General features: G+C 41.6%; 1 protein-coding gene across 1 annotated transcript in view; it reads left to right on the top strand.

The window, feature by feature from the left end:
• LRP1B (LDL receptor related protein 1B) overlaps positions 1–25,245 on the top strand; it is a 1,871,059-nt gene that overhangs the window by 1,161,020 nt on the left and 684,794 nt on the right. The window contains exons 19-20 of the mRNA XM_073545568.1: positions 20,009–20,089; positions 20,297–20,464. Of these exons, the coding sequence (XP_073401669.1) occupies positions 20,009–20,089; positions 20,297–20,464 (249 nt within the window). The remainder of the gene's footprint in view (positions 1–20,008; positions 20,090–20,296; positions 20,465–25,245) is intronic.

The raw sequence follows: 25,245 nt of genomic DNA, 5'->3' as shown, positions 1-25,245 counted from the left end.
TTGGATATAATTCCACACCAAACATAAAAAAGAGGGTGGACAAAAGTATTGGCACTGTTCGAAAAATCATGTGATGCTTCTCTAATTTGTGTAATTAACAGCACCTGTAACTTACCTGTGGCACCTAACAGGTGTTGGCAATAACTAAATCACACTTGCAGCCAGTTGACGTGGATTAAAGTTGTCTCAACCTCTGTCCTGTGTCCTTGTGTGTACCACATTGAGCACGGAGAAAAGAAAGAAGACCAAAGAACTGTCTGAGGACTTGAGAAACCAAATTGTGAGGAAGCATGAGCAATCTCAAGGCTACAAGTCCATCTCCAAAGACCTGAATGTTCCTGTGTCTACCGTGCGCAGTGTCATCAAGAAGTGTAAAGCCCATGGCACTGTGGCTAACCTCCCTAGATGTGGACGGAAAAGAAAAATTGACAAGAGATTTCAACGCAAGATTGTGCGGATGTTGGATAAAGAACCTCGACTAACATCCAAACAAGTTCAAGCTGCCCTGCAGTCCGAGGGTACAACAGTGTCAACCCGTACTATCCGTCGGCGTCTGAATGAAAAGGGACTGTATTGTAGGAGACCCAGGAAGACCCCACTTCTTACCCCGAGACATAAAAAAGCCAGGCTGGAGTTTGCCAAAACTTACCTGAAAAAGCCTAAAACGTTTTGGAAGAATGTTCTCTGGTCAGATAAGACAAATGTAGAGCTTTTTTGGCAAAGGCATCAACATAGAGTTTACAGGAGAAAAAAAGAGGCATTCAAAGAAAAAACACGGTCCCTACAGTCAAACATGGTAGAGGTTCCCTGATGTTTTGGGGTTGCTTTGCTGCCTCTGGCACTGGACTGCTTAACCGTGTGCATGGCATTATGAAGTCTGAAGACTACCAGCAAATTTTGCAGCATAATGTAGGGCCCAGTGTGAGAAAGCTGGATCTCCCTCAGAGGTCATGGGTCTTCCAGCAGGACAATGACCCAAAACACACTTCAAAAAGCACTAGAAAATGGTTTGAGAGAAAGCACTGGAGACTTCTAAGGTGGCCAGCAATGAGTCCAGACCTGAATCCCGTAGAACACCTGTGGAGAGATCTAAAAATGGCAGTTTGGAGAAGGCACCCTTCAAATATCAGGGACCTGGAGCAGTTTGCCAAAGAAGAATGGTCTAAAATTCCAGCAGAGCATTGTAAGAAACTCATTGATGGTTACCGAAAGCGGTTGGTTGCAGTTATTTTGGCTAAAGGTTGTGCAACCAAGTATTAGGGTGAGGGTGCCAATACTTTTGTCTGGCCCATTTTTGGAGTTTTGTGTGAAATGATCAATGTTTTGCTTTTTGCTTCATTTTCTTTTGTGTTTTTTCATTTAAGACAAATTAAATGAAGATAATAATACCAAAGAATTTGTGTTTGTAATCATTTTCAGGAAGAAACTGAGTATTATCTGACAGAATTGCAGGGGTGTCAATACTTTTGGCCACAACTGTAATTCATGCATTAGCGCACAAAGACCAGGCTTCTGCTATACAATCTGAGAACAGCCTGATGTGGGTCGAGACCCTAATTCCAGCGATGTGTCACTTGTTGGTCTGCATGCTGTCATTTTTATACAATCACGGTTATCTCTGCTGCAGATCTAGCAGTGCTCAAATGCTGAGCCCTGTATAACCCTGCCCACTCCACTAATTGGCTACTTACTGTGTACACTTTACATTGGCAGAAAGCTGCCAATCAGTGATGTGGGCAAGGTTACAAAGAGCAGTTGACTAGGAAGCACGAGACACCTAGTCCTGTAGTGATAGTCTCCTACGGATAAAACACTTATTTTATTGAAACAGCAACACATAGTCAGTCTAGAAAGTGACACATCACTTAAATCAAGGTATAAGTCCTTACATCAGGCTGCTCTCATATTACATACTGCAGCAAAAACCTGCTGACAGATTCTCTTTAAAGACCCATAATCCTTCTATTGAATCTATACTCCACTGTGTGAGCTCACACATGAACTGAACATTTGTGCGCTATAGTTGAGCATCTGTGGGATTTTCAGGATTGAGGACTGAGAACGCTATCATAGAATCCTAGAATGTTAGCGTTGGAAGGGACGTCCGGGGTGATAGTGTCCAGCCCCCTGCTCAATTCAGGAGTCACTAAACCATATCAGCAGATGTCTGTGCAGCCTCTGCTTGAAAACTTCCATTGAAGGAGAACTCACCACCTCTCGTGGCAGACTGTTTCTCTCATTGATCACCCTTACTATCAATCATCAAGGCTTTTAGGGGACTAATATATATAGAAATAAAAAATAACACAAGCTTAGTTACTTTTTTTAGGTATGGTAGGGCTTCTGCAGTTAATAGGATAAACCCATTAAAGGGGTTATCCAGTCTAAAATGAAAAGTTTGCAGTCACTCTGCGTGACTGTAGACTTATGAATCCCCCCAGTGCACGCGCCGTTCACACAGAGTGACTGCAGACTTTTCACTTTAGACGAGACAATCCCTTTAAAAGTGATCATGTGAAATGTCCCATATGACCACAGTATATTTCTAGAATTTAATGAATTCACACGTCTTTTCATCTCCCGGAAGAACAGACTCATTAATAAGTCTACAAATATCTAAAGGGCTGTCACATTGTAGAAGGATCATCTTTATTCTCATTTGCACAAGGAAAGACTAGAAGCAATGGGATGAAACTGAATGGGAGGAGACACAGATTAGATATTAGAAAAAACTTTTTGACAGTTAGAGTGATCAATGAGTGGAACAGGCTGCCACGAGAAGTGGTGAGTTCTCCTTCAATGGAAGTCTTCAAACAGAGGCTGGACAGACATCTGACTGGGATGATTTAGCGAATGCTGCTTTGAGCAGGGGGTTGGACCAGATGGCCCAGGAGGTCCCTTCTAACTCTACGATTCTATGATTCTAAGTCTTCAGACTCGCAAGTGTCAGAGATTTCCATGGCCGGAGTCTGTACATGGTACCAATAGGATTAGTCACTTAGTTTGGAATATGGTTAGGACCACACTCATGTACCCGACTTTTTTGGGATGTTTTTATTTCTTATTTTATTGTTCTTTTTGTTGTTTTAGGGTTTTTTTCCCTGTATGTTTTTCAAGCAAATATTGCTCATATACTATAGCGCCTACCGTGCTTGGATTAGGTAAGTAATTGCACTTACTTAGCACTGTATGGCCACATTATATGCTTTGCATATACCATAATTACAGGAAATTGAAGAAATCCCCCCGCAGCATCTACTTGTAACATGATTGCATCAATGTACTATTCTAAATATGGCATCAGATGGATTGAATTTAACTGTTTATTGGGATTCATAGTACCTATGAATTGAATCCTTTGTTTGAATGTTAAAGATTTCCATGTCAGTGCCCCAAAAAACTCTATATTGTGCTCAGCATATATGAGCATACCCCATTAGAAAAGTAAAATATTTATCTATATATTACATATGGTTTGCAAAATTTTGGAAATTTTGTGTTTTATAGAACATTTTTTTAAACTCATAATGCGAAAGTAAGGTTAATAATAGAACTTTCATTCCGAAATCTTCAGTTTTACTCAAATTGGTGAAAGTAGAAATGAATACACCCCACATATAAAACTACAACCTCAAGTGCTTTGCTTGATTTTCATGATTTTTATTGACGGCACCAAGTCTTGCAGACATGTAATAAATAAGTTGGCGACATTGCAACATCTATCTTTTTCCTTTCTGCAAGAATGACCTGTTTTAGAGCCTGGATGCTGGATGTTCGAAACGCGTTTCGAACAGCAAGGCATTATTCACCATCTGACAGGGACGTGGTCCGTGCTTTGAAGACATACTGGGATATGAAGGATGAGCTGGACTAATTTTCCATTGATGGTGGAAAAGTGCATGACTACTAAGGTCACGGAGTGATGGCGGCATCTTCTCTTTCACTATTGAGGAGCACATCTGTGAATTCATGATACCATCAATGACATGTAGACCCCCGACACCTAAAGCTTATGCAGCCCCAGAAAAACAATCAATCGGCACACCAACAGCTCTGAAGTATTCACATGGAATCATGAGCAAATACTCAAAAATCTGTTGATAACATTTTTCGTAATAAAAATACTTTTTAAATGTAAAAAAAAGTTACAAAATAAAAAAATAAAAGTTTCAACTCAAGCGAAATTCACAATTTTGTCAATTTTTGCTAAGAGGAGAAAAGTTTTTGTGAAATTTCAGCTCAGACAAAGTTATGCTCGACACATTGTTACTAACTTGTTAAAATTAAAATGTTGAAAAAGGGAAAAAGCTGCCTGCTGGTGTGTTATCACTTATAAGCAAGTTGCTAATGAGGGATTTCTGTACGTGATTTGTAATTTTCCAAAAAGTTTAGTCTCATCAATTCTCAAATAATAAATAATGCGCTTCTGTTTCATCAGCAGATTTTTAACTGCAGCGAAACAAAACATGACAAAAAGACAATCATTCTGCACACCCAATTTGCCCTCAATAAACCAAGAAACAGATGCTTAATTATGCAGGTAGATTTCCCTAAACTTGCTGACCTTGTGGAAGTTGTAATTATAAAAAATGATGGGCGACTCGCCAAGGTGGTTTGTCGATGATTGCCACTTTTCTGAAAGTTACTCATACAAAGCTATGCTGTAAAGTTACTGTTATGACTTGGTAAATATTTGTAGTATGTTTATAAAATAATAATTATTATTATTATTTTCAATTAAATTAATGGTTTGGGCCTCAATTTCTGTCTGGTGGGAAATGACTTCACACTAAGTCATGATGTTAAATTAAACCTAAAGTATAGACTTAAAAAATCTATGTTCAGTAAGAAAAATGTAGAGATTCAGTACTGTGCAAAAGTTTTAGGGAGGTGTGGAAAAAATGCTCCAAATTAAGAATATTTAAAAAAAATTGGAGTTTTCTAAATTTTCATAACAGTGTGGTAACCCTGGAGTACTGGGGTCCTGGGTTCGAATCCCGTCAAGGTCAACATCTGCAAGAGACTTGTATGTTCTCCCCATGTTTGCTTTGGGTTCCCACCGCACTCCAAAGATATGTAGATAGGGAATTTAGATTATGTTCCCCAATTAGTTAAATGAAAAATTCTTATTAGAAAATTCTCCATAAAAAAGCCACATAATGATCACATGAAAAATGGAGAACATGCTCTAGTGAGCGCACTTCAAATGGCCAAAAGATTGTCAACTGAAATGCGTTCTCTATTTTTCATGTGATCATTGCTTGCGTTTTTCAAGGTGGCTTCTTTACTCCTGGATCAAATTTTCAAATAAAGAATATTTTTTAACCACTAACTTTGGCGCTGGATCTACCCTTAATTTTATTAGGGGCTTCTGATCCATGACACTGATGTGGGTAAGCTGCATAAACTCCTTTCTTATACTCTAAAGGCCCCATTACATTTAGCGATGCACCAGCGATCTGACGATACTACCCGGTGAGCCAAACAGGCAGATCTCAGCAGCGATGCAGCAATGCTCAGCGGTCGTTACTTACCTGTCACACGCAGCGATGATGACGTCTTCCACCCGCGTCCATGCGTCGCTCGTCGGCGCCTTCCTGCTGGACCAGGATGATCTCGCACGATCAGCAGTATCCAGTGGGGGAGACGGTCAGAGGTAAGGCTGGTTTCACACTTGCATTTTTTGCGCTGTTTTTTAGTGTAAAAAGCGCATGCATTTTTTCCCCCTATCTTTTACATGGGTGCGCATAGGTGCGCATACACATGCGTTTGTACGCGTTTGTATGCGCATGCGTGTTTTTGTAGTATGCGCTCTGGTGCACAAAATGCATCCTGTTGCATTTTTTATGCGTCCGACTTGCCCCCAAAAAAGCATGCGCACACAATGAGTTTTTTTTACACCCAAACCCGCAAAAAAATGCACACAAACGCATGATGCGCTTTTTATGTGCGTTTGCACTGCGCACGGTGCGCAGCACAAAAAAACGCAAGTGTGAAAGTAGCCTAAGTGTCACATGTAGCGATATCGCTGTTGCGTCACAAAATCGGTGACGCTTTAGCTATATCACTAGCGATATCGCTATGTGTAAAAGGCCCTTAAGGCTAGCATCATACAAGCATGTATTCTCTCATCTGAGAAAATTGGGTCAATGATGCTAATCACACTCTGATCTGAGCCTTGATCAGAGTGTCAACATAGTGTACTCCGATTCTCTCGGATAAGATGATGGAGAAAAATTTTTGTTTCCATCGTCTCCATTCTATCAGTCCATGAAAATCGGACCAAACTTGAATGTTATCCGAGTGCAGTCCAATGTTTTCCACAGACTTATTGACTTTCATGGCCGAGTGCAATTCGAATATCAGATTAAACTCAGTCATGCTTAAACCACCTTGATCCAAGGAAATCATTGGACATGTGAACGGCCCCATAAAATAACATTAGTCCAAGTACGATACGATATTTTGTTGAATCACGCTTGGTCCGAAAATACGTCCGTCTACACGAGCCCTTAGGGCCACCATGGTTTATGCCAATACCAGATATACATCATTGTATTTGTATTGTGTAACTTTGAATTATAAAAATATTTGCCATTAAACATATTGCATCAACATATTCTTACATCCGGTACTTTTTTATTATTATTATTTTTTCGCTGACAATTTCATAAAGGTATTTTTGTGGCAAATTTTATATTTTTCTGTGGTGCTCTACATTAACCCCAATTAGCGCAAAACTGCAATATTTAATGATGGGAAGCCATATGTATTTTAATTTGCATACAAGAAAATTGTTAACAATCAGGCGTACAATTAAGCAATAAACAAGTGTTAATTAGTAGCAGTAAACACTTAATCACAGAGTTAGTATCTGCTAAAGGTTAAGCAAGTCCCGACTCGAAAAAAGTCTTGACTCTATCCTTTGTCATGTGTTGCATAGTTACATACATTTTAATTATATGGAATTTTATGTTTGCTGTTCTAGGATTCTTTCTGTGGATGTGTGGTTTGTTTTAATATATTTTTAAGTTGTTTTGCTTTTTTACTATGCTTCTTTTCATATTGGTTGTGCAGTCGTTAATTAGTAACATGCAGTAAATCTGTAATTCTTACTCAATGAACATGCCGGCTTTGATGTGATCATAACTGAAACTTGTTCCAGATGTTGCTGTGGAATGCAAAGATAGGACATGATGAAATTCAACATGCCCAACCGTTTTATCCCGCCCCGAATATCTACCATTAAGAGAGTGTGGACATCAGCATACTTATTAGATGATCCAACGTAGAAGAAAGGTCGCACTCATCGAGTTGAAGAAATATCACTGGTTTATTGACAATACCTCCTCCTTCCACAGCAGCTGTGGAAGGAGGAGGTATTGTGTGACGTGATCTCTACATGAACTCGTCACTTCCTTCCACTATTTGACCCGTTGAAGCGCTTAGTTAGCACGAAACGGCCGTTGTCAGCTTTTTCTGCATCTCCTTGTCACTCCCCTGGCCCAACATGTGAAATATATGTCAATAAACCAGTGATATTTCTTCAACTTGATGAGTGCGACCTTTCTTCTGCACTGGATTTCCTGAATTGTACATTTCTAGGTCTGGCACCCGAGATTACCATTCATCAGCTTCCGAGATACTGCACATCACCCAGGACATCATGGTAACAGCGGTGCCATCCGCGTTTTTTCTCTTGTTTTTTTACATACATATTAGATGGCCCATTACTAGCACAGAAATCATCAGGTTCAACTGACATTAGTCATACATATATGGGCACCTTGAAGTGATTTTCACAAACTCTTTCTCACAGGCACCAATGATGAAGACAATAATTAAATATACAGTCCCAGTGAAAAGTTTGGATTCACTTATTTACACATTACTTTTCCTTGTTCATATTGGAATGTGCACATTGTAAAATCTGCCTGAAGGTAGCAAAAACCACAACAGAGCATACGATAGCTGTAGGCCAGTGTCATGTATCCGACACCCTGGCACGTTCTTACAGAAAAGACGAGAGTTCTGGGTGGGTATATGTATGCTGGCAGTGTTGCTATTGATGCCTTCACCTTAAGGCCGGTCCTATTCCGCTCCTCATCAGGTCCATTAGACTTCAAGACAAAGAGACAAGGTATGTTCTTAAAAACAAGGCACTCTTTACTTCGCAACACACTTAGACATGGAAGGCAGCAGGCAGTACTCTTTCACAACTTCTTCAGTCTCATACAGAAGTCCGTTCTTATCGGTTTTGGGCGACAGCATTTTACATATGGATGGTAAATATACAGAGCAAATAAAATAATCCTCCATCTTCCCAGTGCATTGACACAGAGGTCTATATGTTATGATTTGTACCTTGCACTCAAACAGCAGTTTGTAATCCCTTGCAAGGGCTGCTCCTAGGGCCACTTCCCTGTTCTGTGTCGTCAGCTGGGCAGCATCCTTCCTTCACAGGTCCCCCCACGTCTGGCCAACTCTGGATTCATTTCTTCCTTTACTTCTCCCACTAATGGGTATGACACACTTACCTGCTGAACTCGATCTCAGTTGCCTCTAAATGGCCTTCAAGATTCTCGCTGAATTGTGCCTTTCAGCTCCACACTAGTTTGGCTCTTCTTCAGAACTCTGCGGACTCCAAACTCAACTTAAACAAACTTCTTCCTGTTCCTGAAACTACGCAGATTTCCAAACCTCACATAACTGTCTCTGTTCCACTGTTGCTGGGCAAATCTTAACCTTTCACCTTGTTCTGCACAAGTGTGAAAAGGAAGACAGTGACATCTTGTGCCGTTGATTAGTACTGCAGCCCACAAGGAAATTAATACTTGTTACCACAAGAAAACATATTTCACACAATAATAACCATTAGTATCTTGCCTCGACATCTTCTGAGGGAAACAGTACTCATTGTCCACCCTCTTACACATATATGGAAACGTGGAGTAAAGAAACACTTGTGAAATAAACCAGAAGGTATGTTACACCTTAGATTTTTCAAACTAGCCTCCTTTTATCCTAAAGACTGCTATATACCCCCTTGGCCGTCTCTCAAGCAGCTTCATAATTTAATCACCTGGAATGCTTCCAAGAGTCTTTATGGCATTCCCAGTGGTGATGAACACTTATTGACTGATTTTTCTTCACTCTGAAATCAAAGTCATCCTAAACATCTCAGTTTTACACGTCACTCCATCTCTCTCCTTCTTGGTCACATCTCCCTCTCAGATCATAGAGGTTTTTTGAGTCATTGTCCTGTTGCAACACAAATGATGGTCTCACTAAGTGCAAACCAGATGAGATGGCACGTTACTTCAGAATTCTGTTGTCAATATGCTGGGTAAGTGTGCCTTCTATTTGGAATAAATCAATATAGTGACTGGGTAACCAGAAAAGCTGTCCGACACTATCACACCTCCCCCTCTGTCCTCCACAGGGGGCACCACACATGTACAAACCATCCGCTCAGTATTTCTGTATCTCACAAAGACATGGTGATTGGTACCAAAGATTTCAATATTTGACTCATCAGACCACAGTATAGATTCCATTGACAATGTCCAGTCCATATTTTCCTTGGTCCAAACAATGTCTTTTTTTGTAATCCTGAATATTTTTTTGCAGCAGTTCAGCTGTAGAGGCCGCTTCTTGCAATCTTCTTTGGACAGTTGATGTTGAGATTTATTTGCTACGTGATGTCTGCAAATAATTTATGAGGGCTAGGGATCTGAGGCTGGTAACCCAGACACGCTTATCCATTGCAGCAGATGTAAATCTTGGTCCTTACATGAGAGCCAGTTTAATGTAATATATTTTGATCAATTATATAGCGCTATTGAATCCACAGCGCTTTACAGACATCATTATCATTGTCCCCGATGGGGCTCACAATCTAAATCCCCTATCAGTATGTCTTTGGAGTGTGGGAGGAAATTGAAGAACCTGGAGGAAACCCACGCAAACATGGGGAGAACATACAGACTCCCTGCAGATGTTGTCTTTCTTGGTATTTGAACCCAGGACCACAGAGCTGCAAATCAACAGTGCAAGCCATCACGTTTCACCATAGTGATTGAAGGTTTTCATGACTGCACTTAATTATACCGTCAGGGTTTTAGCAATTTTCAAAATTAATTGACATTTTTATCTAAAAGTAATGACAGAGTGTTGTTTCTTCTTACTTATTTGAGTGGTTCTTGCCATTTTGTGGCTCAGAATGGTTGTTAATTAGGGCTTATCACTTTATGATGCTATGCACCAACATGGCCTCTGCAGACAAACTTGATTATTGCAAACACTTTCTGAAGGCAAGTGATTGCAGAAATTAACTCTTGACAAGGCATTAGAGTTGAGCGAAACGGGTCGGTCAAATTCATAAGTCGCCGACTTTCGCTAAAGTCGGGTTTCATGAAACGAAACCCGACCATAGTGTGAGGTCGGCCATGAGGTCGGCGACCAGAGCGCCAAAGTCGCGTTTCAAATTATGCTTCCAGCGCCCTTTTTCAGCCAATGATGGAGGACGCACACTGTGGGCAGTGCTATGACATGGGCAGCGGTCACCACCATCTTTGAGAAGGGCATGCAAGTGATTGGCTTGCTTTGTGTGGCGTCACAGGGGCTGTAAAAGGGCGAGCATGCTGACCGCCATCTTACTTCTGCTGATCTTAGCATAGGGAGAGGTTGTTGCTGCTGATTCTGAATAAGGGAGAGCGTTAGGCAGGGAAGAAGAAAAAAAAACCTGCTTCTGCTGGTAGTGATTTTCACTGTACAACACAACAGTTTGTGTGCAGTGACAGGGGAGGATATATTTTGGTGCATCAGCTCTGTTGGTTATTCGGCTGCCTTATAAGGCTCCCTGATAGCTGCATTGCTGTTTGCACACTGCTGTGCAAACTGCTTTTTTATATGCAAAAATACTTTTCTTCCTCTTTTCTGCACAGTTACCAAGCGTTCATTTTTCCACACTTTTGTGTGCAGCAGTCCTGCTTATTAGGCAGCCTGCTGCCATACTTGGACTGAGAGCATCATTTTCAGCCTCTTAAAATCTCTAGGGAGATTCAAATTCTCCCCAATACAATATACACCTTGTACCTTGTCATACACCAGCCTATTTCTGCCTGTTAAATTGAGGTGTAATCTATAGTGGGCCTGAGATAATAGTTCAGCCTCTTGAAATCTCTAGGGAGATTCAAATTCTCCCCAATACTATATACACCTTGTACCTTATTTTACTGTACCATATAGCTGGTGGTATTTTGGGTACATTTTCCCAAAAATAAGGAAGTATGGTGGAAGAGGCCGTGGAAGTGGATGGGGGTTGGCAGCTGGTAATGATGGTGGTGGTGGTGCATCTGCTGGTAGTGGCAAAAGCACAATAGCACCTAAGGCAGGAGGTGTTGAGCCTGCGTCATCGTCTGGCTCCACAAGGCCTCGAAGGCTCCCTTTTCTGGGAGTAGGTAAACCGCTTTTAATGCCAGAGCTTCAGGAACAAGCTTTGGCTTACATTGCTGACACAGCCTCCAGCTCTATCGCCTCCTCTTCTGAAGTTTCAAAAAATAAAAGCACTGAGTCATCAGTGGAGGCTACTGGTCAGGAACAACACCTTTCCTTGTGTCCTTCACCCCTACCAAAAGTGAAGGATGCGGCAGGCCACACTACAGATTACTCCATGGAGCTCTTCTCACATATCATGCCTGGGTTATCAAGTCAAATCATGAATTCCCCAGTCCAAGATAAATCTGACATGGAGTGTGGGTCGCCAGCCAGGGCAGTGGGGTTAATCGGTACCGGGCCGGTGTCTCAGAGGGATGTGTCATGGTGGTGGTGACCCGGTCTGTGGCTCTGGGCGTTCATGCAAAGGGGTGAATAATGTTTATAGGTGAATGATATGTGACTCCACCTGTGGTTTCTGATCAGATTGACCAGCGCTGCAGTGTTGCTTCTCTGGGACAGATGTTGTGGTGCAGCTAAGATGTAGAAGCCCTGCACAGGTAGGGCCATAGTCGCAGGGCAGATGAAAGAGTTGGTAGAAGGTGTGCAGTGCAGGATGTAGCAGAGCCATGTGCCAGGCGCAGGAGAAAGATGACAGACACAGTCGTGCAGTTCCTTTACCTGTACTTGGTAAGTGCCGTCCAGGACCCAGAGTACAGATGGAGAAGGAGTTGGTCAGCCTGGAAGCAAATTAGGAATTCTCTCTCTGCAGATAGGTAGTGTGGCCTCTGTTCTAGCGCTTATATGAGGTACTCGCAGTATTGAGTTCACTGAAGTTCCCCCTGTTGATTCTCTTTTGGAACTTTCTCGTTTTGCAGGCAGCTGTAGCCTTTTCCTTCTGGCTCACACACGTCGCTGCTGGGGCCTCCGAGCCTTAGTTGGGAACAGAGCATTTACAGCTGCTACTTCCTCCGGTTTCTGCTGCAGGACCATCAGTGTCCCTACAAACTCTGAGACCGGAATCCGGACCATGCACTCCAGCTAGGAGTGAGCCTTAACTCTGCTCATCCTCCAGCTCCCCTTCTCACGTCCACACACTTCCCCTTTCCTTTACAGACTGCCCTAACTTCCTTCCTCCCGACCACGGAGAGCAGCTCCTCAGCAGTCAGGTTCAGAGCTCTCCCTACTGGCCTGGAGTGGGAACTGTGTTGTGTGTTGGTTTAACTGCTAGAGAGATCCTTCATTGCTCCCAAGCATGACATCACACTCCCTAGGAAGAAGGTAATGCCACTGTGGCGACCATACTCCTGGGGGCGCCACAAGTGCACTGATGCCCAGTCACTGCTAGATGATTCTGCTGGTACATTGACCCAGACCACTACATTCCCCTCACACTCTACACAATCAGAATCTGACCCTGATGAAACTGAGGTTCCCCTTCTCGCATACTATACCAACTTACACGGTGACAAAGAGGAAGGTGCAGATGAAAGTGCAGGTTCCCTGAGCAGGTGGGGGGGCATACTCATGGGCGACGGCACTGGCACAGGTCCCCTCATAGTACGCAAAAGTATCTCTGCCGGTGGGAGGCCGGTGGGAGGGCCCACCCCCCTCAGACACACCGCCGTACTATGAGGGGCCCTGTGCCAGTGCCGTCGCCAATGAGTGGCCCCCCCTTGCTTGCTCAGGATCACAGCACTTGCAAAGTTGAAATACTTACTTCTCCCTGCTCCACCGCCGTGACGTCTTCCGCGTTTCCTGACAGTGACATTTTGGTCAGAGAGCGCGATGACATCACGTCTGTACGTCCTCTGCCTAAACAGTCCAAGTGCAGAGAGATGGAAGATGGGGACGATGAGGAGTCCAGAGTGCAGGGATTCCTTAGCAAGGAGACTTATTTAATTGTTTTAAAGGTTGGGAGCAATTTATGGGGAGCACTATACTCTGAAGAATGATATATGGGGCCCACCATACACTGGAGCATTCCAAAGGTGGACATCAGACACTGGAGCAGCATTTACAGGGCCCATTATACACTAGAGCATTAGAAATGGGGCCCATTATATATGGAGCATTATTTGGGCCCATAAGACACTGGAGCATAATCCATGGGGCCCATCATATACTGGAGCATTGTAAATGGGGCAGATTATATATGGAGCATTATTTGGACCAATCGTACACTAGAGCATCATCCGTGAGGCCCATCATATGCTGGAGCTTTCCAAATGGGGGACATCAGACACTGGAGCAGAATTTACAGGGCCCATTACACACTGGAGCATTAGAAATGGGGCCCATTATATATGGAGCATTATTTGGGCCCATAAGACAGTGGAGTTTCATCCATGGGGACCAGCATATACTGTAGCATTATGTGGAGCTCATCATATACTGTATCGAACATTATATGGGACCAATGATTCTGTATGGAGAAATATATGGGCCTCATTACTCTGTATGGTGCACTATGCGGTGGCCATAATACTGTATGGAGTAATATACTGTTTGTTTTTGGAGCTATTGGAGAATTTAAAATGGATATCAGTCATGTGATGTAAGAAGTGAAGTATTTTTCATTGTACTATACCGCTATTTCTCTACCGTATCAGAGGATCAAGAATTGTGGCATGTGTTAAAGGAGCCCAGTGACACTCTTTGGCCCTGGGCCCACGAAAATCTGGAGCCAGCCCTACCCCCCCACAACTTTAGCCAAATAACCCCCAGTTTTCAATGCCTAAGTATTATTATAAAGTAAATTAAGGTTGACAAGCTTAAGTAATAAGAATTGATGTTTTTGGCATTAAAATGGGCACTGTAGGTGTTTCCTGTCCTCCACTCACTGCCGACTTTTCTTCCCCATTGACTTGCATTGGGTTTCGTGTTTCAGTCGACCTTCGACTTTTCACAATAATCGGCAGATTGCGTTCGACCCGACTTTTGCGAAAGTCGGGTTTCATGAAACCAGACTCGACCCAAAAAAAGGCAAAGTCGCTCATCTCTACAAGGCCTAGCTGTTCATTGGAAGCCATTCCATGTTACAACATGATGAAGCTGCTTGAGAGAATGCCAAGGGGGCGTAAAGGTGTCATCAGAACAATAGGAGGGAATTTGAGAAATCTAAGGTGTAACCCATATTTAGTGTATTTCTTTACGCCTTGTTTCCATGTGTGTTCTTTCAGTGTTTTGCTGCCTTTATTTTGAACCTGCAATGTGCACGTTCCATAAAGGACAATGAAAGTCATTGCATGAGCACATGTGTCCAAACTTTTGACCAGTACTACTGTATATTCTCACTCGTTTTCTCCCTGATATTCCAATTCATCATCTCTGGACCTTCCCTGGTCTCCTACTTACATGAGTGTTACAATGGACACCTTTATGCTTCACGCAACTGCTGCAGTCAATCATTGGTCTTGACTCTACATGGCTCAAGACCGATGGGTAGGGTGACTGGCTGCAGTGGTCAGTTGGGGTTTTCAGGATATTACTTTTGCAGCAAGGTAAACCGAAGACCTGTACAAACTAGAGGTGCAGACTATCTTTTTTTATGTTATCACTATTGAAAGTTTTTAAAAGTTTTCAAGTAGCATAAAAAAAACCCTTTAAGGATAATTCTCCAAAATAAAATTTATGGAAAACCCTAAAGTAAAACCTTAACGGTACTGTCACTTATTCAGTTGGAGTTGTGCCATTGTGATGATTTTACAACAGTAACCATGTATTATATTGCAATGAAAGGAGTCTGTCATGGTGCCTTTTTTTATTGACTTCATCATATATCTTAAATTCTCATATTCTTAAATTCTGTTTCAGCATGCCATTGAAAAGATTAGTTTTGCAGCATTAAATTCTGAATATGCTAAAAAAAATCCAGAAGAACATCCTATTTGTGGTGTAAATATTGCGCTATGATGAGAAGGCGGCTTTCGCCACACTTAAATTATGACTGGCACATATTGTAGCAGGACATGCGCTCCGATATTCCCCTCGGTGCAAACTCTCCTGCAAAGTATTATTTAAATTATTAAGAAACATGAAGCTGTTCACGGGATATAAAATACCTTAGGGGTGTTTTAGATTAAAGATTTAAAATGTCTGTATAATGTCAGGGAATGTCAACCAGGACAGGGGGAATTATGGCTACGGATGAAAGGAGAAAACACAAGGGTTGGTTTGATGTGCAGGATGGTTTCCTTACATGCGGTGACATCAACCATAAAATAATAAAATCCTACTGGATACAACTAATAGCACAAAGTCAGGAGGTAGGAAGCGAAAAGTGTGTCACAGCTGTAAAGATGTCACCGGTCACGCATACGGAAATAATGAAATCAAATCAACAAAGGCATAAAAAAAGATAGCTAATAACAATAAAATAAATATAAAAACAACAATACTACTCCCAATAATAATAATAATAATATCAATCATTTTAAATAAAATTGTTACTGCATTATTAATTTTTTAACTATTATTTTTATTGCTACTATTAGGCTACGGCTACTTTGTGGTCTTGTTTTCTTTTATATGCTGAGCCCAGATTTTTTTTTCAATTGGTAACTCAACCACTGATTTTATTGCAATTAATGCACATGCAATTGTCATGGTGGAAGTCTAGTCTTAAGCAGCTCATTCATTTTAGATATCTGACGTCTGAATTCCTCCAGAGCCCTTACATTACACGGACACTCAACTCTTCCAACTATTAATGTGTTTTCAATGGGGATCATTGCCGGGCTCCTTTAGTGTCAACTTACCTCCTGTGCAAAAACAAACAAGCAAAAAAAAAAAGAGTAGGCATGCTGAAATCCAACATGTCTGTTTCTTGTTTTCCCTGACATAAGTGCATGGTTTCTGTATGCTATGATTTTACAGTAATCTCTTCATGAACAATAGTCTCATCACTGTGTAGGTCTAGACTTTGCCTACTTTAAAAGTTTTTCTTAATAGGTTATGGGTGGAGTAATAAAAGAAAATGCTTTACTCGCCTCTTGAACCAACGCCGCTCCTCCACACTCACTGCGGTTTTTCTGCATAAACGTTCAGTGGGAGAATCACATGATTATTGCAGCCAATCAGCAGCTTTCGATTGACTACACATTCAGTCCAAGTATAGCATTTTTTTATTACTCCACCTTGGTCTCATTTAGAAAACGTTTTAAAGAAAAGGCAGATTTTTTTTAAGCAATCTATGCAATGTAGATGCAGGTGAGACACGTAGACGTTCAGCTCCACGAATCATGCCAGTGTTTTCAGAGAGGAGAGGGTAATAAGCTGTGGTTAGGCTCCTCTGGCATCAGGTCTTCTCCTGTGTAAAAAAGGATTAGGCATGTTGAAATCAGACCGGCATAAACCTGAGGAACAAGCCAAACATTTGTTGTCGAGTGCAATAGTTCTTAAGTGATGTTTAAGGGAAACTGTCACCAGATTTTCCCCATATAAAGTATGGCCACCACAATTAGGGTCTTTTTTACAGCATGCTGGAATGATATAAAAAAAAGTCCCCAATCGCCTTTACAGATCACAAAAAAACTTTTTAATATACTCACAGATGATGCAGTCTGGTCCAATGAGCGACTCTAGTCTTGATCTGACGCCTTCTTACCATCACCGTCCTTTTTTCCTGCTCCATTTGGATGACGCGCCCTACGTCATACACACAGTATCCCCTATCGCACTCCTGCACAGGTGCACTTCTTTTGGTCCTGCTGAAGGTGGAGCAAAGTACTATAGCGTGCATGCACTGGGAAATTGCAAAGATCGCAAGTAAAGCCAGCGCATGCGCACTACAACACTTTGCTCTGCCCTCGGAAGTGCAGAAAGAAGTGCGCCTGCACAGGAGCGCAATGGGGGATACTGTGTGGATGATGGCAAATGCTTCATTTAGACGAAGCAGGGAAGGAGGAAAAGATAAAGCTCTGGATCAAGAGCAGAGACGTCAATCGGACCGGACTGCCCCGACTGTAAATATAATAGAAGGTCTTTTTTGGGATTTGCAGAGGGGATTGGGGACTTTTTTTTTATAAAAAATGCTTTACTGGAGGTGGCCATTAATAGTAAGCACATGTGGAAGGGACAAACTATAAATATAGGGAGATGGTAGTTAGTACGGAAGGGGACATATTGATAGAGCGCGTAGAAGGCTATACCATGGAGATGAAATACAGGCAACACATATGAAAGGGGCAAACTGCTACTTAATCACTAATTATCACACATCTCCTATCTTCTGAATAACTATTTAAGACCCTTCAAGCCGATCACTGATACAAATATCTGCTTGTGTAAATGCGTCTTTAGTTTATCACTTAGCACGCTTCTATGTGGTTTTGCATAGGACTGCAGATAGCACTACCGCATTATCTTATCACGTTTAGGATAACACTCTTGACTCTTGTCATTGATAAATTTGCTTTATCCCTCTCAGACTTTCCCTAGATGCCACCAACATGTGTAGGGACCTATCTGGGTCAAACATAAGTCCGCACTCTCGCTGAGAGCATCAGTAATAATTGCTAAGTTTGATCCCGAGCAGTTTCCGTTCCTTGTGCCTGCAGTGGGTCAGCGTTCCCTGCCGGGAACTAGAGCAAAATGCCGGAGAGAGACATTTCCTTTGGGACAAATGATGTTGGAAGGAAACGTGCTAAGTTTAACAGGTCACAGCGTGCACAGAGATCTCCATTGTGCCGTGCGCTGAAATATTACATGTTTCCTAATGTCTAAACTTTCTAGATAATTCCGTAATATGGCTGAGATTACATCACATAATTATCCAGATAAACAAATCTTTGACTCTCAGTTTTCCTTTCCCTTACCTATAGGAGTGGCCATTTAGCCTGTGCAGACTGTTCTAAAGCAGATTTGTTTTGCCTTATTAGTGTTTTAAATGGAATATGTCACCAGATTTTTGCCATCTGATCAGAAAACATCATGATATAGGGGATGAGACTCTGATTCCAGCTATGTGTCACAAACTGGGTTGCTGCTGTAGTTTTGATAAAATAATTGTTTTATCAGCAGGATATTGTCACTAGAGGACTACTTGTTTTGTAACATTTAGTCCTCCTTATTCCTAAGCTTTGTATTACCCCACTGTCTCCATTGATTGGTAGCTTTCTGCCTATGTACAACTCCTAAGCTTAGTTGCATTACAGCACATAAGTAAAAAAAAAGTGGTTGTAAAATATACATACCCTTTAACCTTTGAAAGACACAAACATTTTTCTTTTCCACACTGGGTTAAAAAAACAGATATGGTTGCCGGTGGTCAGAATTGGGGAGTACCGGAGTTGGTATATGAGCACACCGGCAGTGGTGCCATTTAAATGCTGCTATCAGTGACTTACTGCAGCATAAAAATGATTAACAGCAGGGATCGGTGCTGGTTCCAGTTGCTGCTGTTATTGGTAGAAGCGGGCTATGCAACACAGCTGGCATCTGATGGGTATAATAGGTCCTGTACCCACTTCATACAGATCTTATATATTTACTTTGATGGCCAAACTTCAGTGATGCACATTTGACACATTTTAACCCAACTGAATAGGAATCGATTCTTTTGAAATGGGCGATGAGCTGTAATACAAAGAAAACTTGATAACGACATTCTCCCATCATGAAAAGATGTGTCAACATTGAGCAAAACTCAGCCGCATCTCTCCTCTTAATAGACAAAAATGATGACTGATCATCCGGCTGAATCTATAAGCTTTATTCACAACCAACACAATACAATCTGGAGTTTCTCACCCACTTTAGAAAACAGACGTAGATCTGAAGGTGAAGAAAATGCATAGAAGAAAGCATCAGTTACGTCATCACATACAGTAAAGAGAGTTAGAGTCACCTTTCAGACAATTCCCACGCTGTAACACCAACGTTAGGAAAAGATTTTACTTCTGTTCTTCTTTAACATTTTGCAAGTAAATTTTAATAAATTAAGATCAACAAATGTTTTAGGAAAAAAAATCAAGATCCTGCAAATTCTGATATTTTTACCCACAACCCCATCTAATAAATAGAGGAGAAGGAGTTTAAATTGCAAAAAATTATTTATCTACCATTTAAATCTTTAATGATGCATTATTAAAAAATATAATAATGAAAATTAAATCTTGGAACAACAAAAGGAAGTGCGCTGACACTAGGCTTATTGTGGGGAATAGCTGTGTTATCATCAGGTGCATAAAGTGCAAGTGCATAAGCTTATACTTATGCACTTGCACTTTGATTATTGTAATTAATCTCTCCAGGACTCGACTATACTTTTTTAGATATAGATAGATAGATAGATAGATAGATAATAGATCGATGATAGATATATAGATGATAGATAGATAATAGATAGATAGATAGATAGATAGATAGATAATAGATCAATGATAGATTAGAAAAAATATAAAATCAAAAAATGGATCTATGCATTTATTTTTTTATTTATCTTTATAAATATCTATAGATAGATGATAGATGCACAGTATGTGTTATAGTTATTTTATGAGATAAGTTATTATCATTATTTTTTCTCTATTTTTTTATTTATTAATGAATATCTCACCTTTTCACACAGAACTTCAGACTTGTGATCCGGTGACACAATTTCTTTGTGGAAATGGACGATGTGTCAGTCACAAATGGCTCTGTGACACAGGCAAGTCCACTCACATTTCTTCTATCTCCCTACCTATCTATTTTGCATTCTGCTTATCTATCTATTATCTAATATCTATTCTTCTTTCTAATCATCTATTTTTTTTTATTATTTATATATCTAGTAATTTTATCATTGCCTCTAATCATTTTTCATCTGAATACATTTTGAACTAATGAATACCCAATATTATACCCCTGTCTTCAGATGATGACTGCGGGGATGGCAGTGATGAGCTGGGGTGCTCGGTCTCGTGCTCGGACAAGCAGTTCCGATGTTCTAGTGACCGCTGTATTCCAGCGCACTGGGTATGTGATGGAGATAATGATTGTGAAGATTCCGGTGATGAGAATCATCCCAACTGCTCCAAAGCAGGTTTGTTTCATCAGAGAATTCTAATATTTTGCTTTTAATGTATTTTTGTCATTAAACATATTGTAACCACAGTATGTCTCCCGCTGGATTGTAGGCAAAGTCGCCACACAGCAGAATCCACCACTGTGCTCTGATCATTGCTGCTTTATATGTTCCCCTTTGATAATTTTAGGAATATGTATTGTAAAAAAAATCTTGACAACGTACCTGTCATATGAGGATCTCAATGACAAAGTCCTAAGAGTGGACAGGTCACTGCCTCCTACAAAATCATAACACACATCTATTTCTGCTGCCATCATCCCTATCATCTAATTACTTGCAGTATTGTCAATCTGTGCTGAAGTCACAACCCTTTCACTGTCATATTCAATCCTAACCTTACTGGCATCATCACAGGAGAAGACAAGTCACCGCCTGCGGCAAAACCTTCTCATGCTGCTATCTCCATTGATAAGATCTCATTACCTATTGTTTTTAAACCCACTATTATTACAGTCACATACAGTGGGGAAAAAAAGTATTTAGTCAGTCAGCAATAGTGCAAGTTCCACCACTTAAAAAGATGAGAGGCGTCTGTAATTTACATCATAGGTAGACCTCAACTATGGGAGACAAACTGAGAAACAAAAATCCAGAAAATCACATTGTCTGTTTTTTTTTTCATTTTATTTGCATATTATGGTGGAAAATAAGTATTTGTTCAGAAACAAGCAATCAAGATTTCTGGCTCTCACAGACCTGTAACTTCTTCTTTAAGAGTCTCCTCTTTCCTCCACTCATTACCTGTAGTAATGGCACCTTTTTAAACTTGTTATCAGTATAAAAAGACACCTGTGCACACCCTCAAACAGTCTGACTCCAAACTCCACTATGGTGAAGACCAAAGAGCTGTCAAAGGACACCAGAAACAAAATTGTAGCCCTGCACCAGGCTGGGAAGACTGAATCTGCAATAGCCAACCAGCTTGGAGTGAAGAAATCAACTGTGGGAGCAATAATTAGAAAATGGAAGACATACAAGACCACTGATAATCTCCCTCGATCTGGTGCTCCACGCAAAATCCCACCCCGTGGGGTCAGAATGATCACAAGAACGGTGAGCAAAAATCCCAGAACCACGCGGGGGGACCTAGTGAATGAACTGCAGAGAGCTGGGACCAATGTAACAAGGCCTACCATAAGTAACACACTACGCCACCATGGACTCAGATCCTGCAGTGCCAGACGTGTCCCACTGCTTAAGCCTGTACATGTCCGGGCCCGTCTGAAGTTTGCTAGAGAGCATTTGGATGATCCAGAGGAGTTTTGGGAGAATGTCCTATGGTCTGATGAAACCAAACTGGAACTGTTTGGTAGAAACACAACTTGTCGTGTTTGGAGGAAAAAGAATACTGAGTTGCATCCATCAAACACCATACCTACTGTAAAGCATGGTGGTGGAAACATCATGCTTTGGGGCTGTTTCTCTGCAAAGGGGCCAGGACGACTGATCCGGGTACATGAAAGAATGAATGGGGCCATGTATCGTGAGATTTTGAGTGCAAACCTCCTTCCATCAGCAAGGGCATTGAAGATGAAATGTGGCTGGGTCTTTCAACATGACAATGATCCAAAGCACACCGCCAGGCCAACGAAGGAGTGGCTTCGTAAGAAGCATTTCAAGGTCCTGGAGTGGCCTAGCCAGTCTCCAGATCTCAACCCTATCGAAAACCTTTGGAGGGAGTTGAAAGTCCGTGTTGCCAAGCGAAAAGCCAAAAACATCACTGCTCTAGAGGAGATCTGCATGGAGGAATGGGCCAACATACCAACAACAGTGTGTGGCAACCTTGTGAAGACTTACAGAAAACGTTTGACCTCTGTCATTGCCAACAAAGGATATATCACAAAGTATTGAGATGAAATTTTGTTTCTGACCAAATACTTATTTTCCACCATAATATGCAAATAAAATGAAAAAAAAACAGACAATGTGATTTTCTGGATTTTTTTTTCTCAGTTTGTCTCCCATAGTTGAGGTCTACCTATGATGTAAATTACAGACGCCTCTCATCTTTTTAAGTGGTGGAACTTGCACTATTGCTGACTGACTAAATACTTTTTTTCCCCACTGTACATGTAAGAGTCACTGCCTTTCACACAGACAGAAAACTCCTCTGTTTATTTGGTTGCAAAATTAAAATTGAAACTCTGCACTAATCAATATAACTCTGAGAGAGATCACAGAGGGAAGGAAAGGGAAGGGAAGGAAAGGGAAGGAAAGGGAAGGAAGGATGGAATCAGGGAGGGAGAGAAGGGAAAGAATGTAAGGAAAGAAGGGAGTGAAGGGGAGGGAGGCAAGGAAAAAAAGGAGGGAAGGTGTTATGATTGAGTCACCGTAGGAGGCAAAAACAGAAATGCTAGCTAAGTCCAGAAAACCAGAGAAGTTGGCAACTATCAGATTGCAGACCCCTGAACCTATCAACACAACTAGCAGTAGCCGTGGGGGGTTCCTACGATGACCTAGACCCCTCGATCACAGCCGGAGAGATACATAGGCCTAAAGAAGGAAAGGGGAAATCTAACTGCCCCAGAGCAGACCCCAAAGCAATAGGCAGCCCCCCACATATAATGACGGTGAAGCAAGATGAAAACACTTACAAAGACAGAAAGACAGGCTGAGCAAAGACGGGGCCCAAAAACTACCTAGATAGGAACGGATAGGAAGGCTGCTGTCTGCAATCTGCCAAAACCCTATCAGAGACAAAAGCAAACAAGCTGATATAAAAATGGCCCTGAAGCAACTAAGCTTCAAAAACTAAATCAGCACTCAGGTACTTTCAGAAGACAGAGCTCACGGAACACTGCACACTCCAGCAGGGAGTGGCAGAATCCAAAAAGCAAGAAAAACAAAAACAAATCTTAAATGCAAAAAGGCAAAACAGAAAACTTAGCTTTAGGAGAGCAGGAATCAGACTGGTGTCCAAGAGTCCACAGAGAAATCACCCGCAGGGCAGAGAGGGCGTAGGCTACCTTAAATCCAGTCAGAGACTCCACTCAGCCAATCGTCTTCATTAGTCCCAGGTGCCTGATAATCAGGCTCACTACCTTCCTTCACTAGAATAGGGAGTTCACCAGGCCTCAGTGACGGAGGGGAAAATGAACTCACAACAGGAAGGGATGGAAGGAAGGAAGGAAGGAAGGAAGGAAGAAGGAAGGGAGGGAGGGAGGGAGGAAGAAAGGAATGTAGGAAAGAAGGAAGGGAAGATGGAAAGAAGGAAGAAAGAAAGAAAGAAAGAAAGAAAGAAAGAAAGAAAGGAAGAAAGGGAGGGAGGGAAAAAGGAAAGGTAAAAAAAGGGAAGTGAAGAAAAGCGAAGAGAAGGGAAGGAAAGGGAAGGAATGTAAAGGAAAAGAAAGGGAATAAAGGGAAGGGAGCAAGGGAAGGGAAGGAAGGAGATAGGAAGGAAGTGAGGAAAGTGAAGGGAGGGAGGGACGGAGGAAGGGAGGGATAGGGAAGGAATTGAAGGAAAGAATGAAGGAAGGAATGGAAGGAAGGGAAGGAAGGAAGGGAGGGAGGGAGGGAAGGGAAGGAATGGCGGGTAGGGAAGGAAGGAGATAAGAAGGAAGGGAGGGAAGGGAGGAAGGGAAGGGAAAGAATTGAAGGAAAGAAGGAAGGAAAGAAAGAAGACACTAAAGTGCAGTGAATGGAGCAGTAAGAACAGAGTGAAAGAAGGAAAAAAATAGAAAGAAGTGCAGTAAGAAGGATGAACTAAAAGAAGGAGATTAAAGAGTGAGTTGGGAATGGAGAGAAAAGATAAAGCAAATTGAAAAAGGGCGAGTAGGAAAAGAAAGAAGAAAAGAAGAAGGAAACAAAAGAAATAAAGAGAAAAAGAAAAAAAAGAGGAAATCAAAGAAAGAAGGAAAAGAGAAATGAGAAAAAAGGAAAAAAGAGAAAACGAAAGAACAAACTAAAGAAAAATGAAAGAAAAACAAAAGGGAAGGAAGGAAATGTCAGAATAAGGCAGTGAATGAGGAAAGAAAGGAAGATAAGAAGCAAGTTCAGATAGTAGGAGTGTGGGAAAGGTAAGTGCTTAAAGGGAATCTGTCACCCCATTTTTCGACTATCAGCTGCCGGCACCGCCATCAGGGGCTTATCTACAGCATTCTGTAATGCTGTAGATAAGCCTCCGATGTAACCTGAAAAATAAGAAAAATGAGCTATATTATACTCACCCAGGGGCGGTCCGGGTCCGATGGTTGTCGTGGTCCAATCCGGTGCCTCCCATCTTCTAATGGTGACGTCCTCTTCTTTGTTTTCCATTGTGGCTCCTGTGCAGGTGCACTCTGCTCTGCTCTGTTGAGAGCAGAGCAGAGTACTGCAGTGTGCAGGCACCAGACCAGGTCAGAGAGGTCCACGACAGGAAGCAAAGAAGAGGATGTCACAGCTACAAGATGGGAGGCGCCGGACCGCTACACTCATCGGACCAAGACCGGACCGCCCCCCCGGTGAGTATAATATAACTTGTCTTTCTTATCTTTCAGGTTACATTGGGGGCTTATCTGCAGCATTACAGAATGCTGTAGATAAGCCCCTGATGGCGGTGCCATCAGCTGATAGTCCAAAAATGGGGTGACAGATTCCCCTTAAGAGAAGTCATATAGAATAAACGCAGGAAGGAAGGATGGGTACATGGAAGGGGGAAGCATGATAAAATTAAGAAGGAAAGCTGTATATATAAAAATGAGAAGTTATTCTGATAAATTTCAATATAATAGATTGATAATTAGTGTAGAGGTAAAATT

This window comes from Dendrobates tinctorius, unplaced genomic scaffold (assembly GCF_039654945.1).
Source record: "Dendrobates tinctorius isolate UK_male_01 unplaced genomic scaffold, ASM3965494v1 ptg000143l, whole genome shotgun sequence".
NCBI classification, from domain to species: Eukaryota; Metazoa; Chordata; class Amphibia; order Anura; family Dendrobatidae; genus Dendrobates; species Dendrobates tinctorius.
This window is presented reverse-complemented; position numbering and strand designations above follow the sequence as displayed.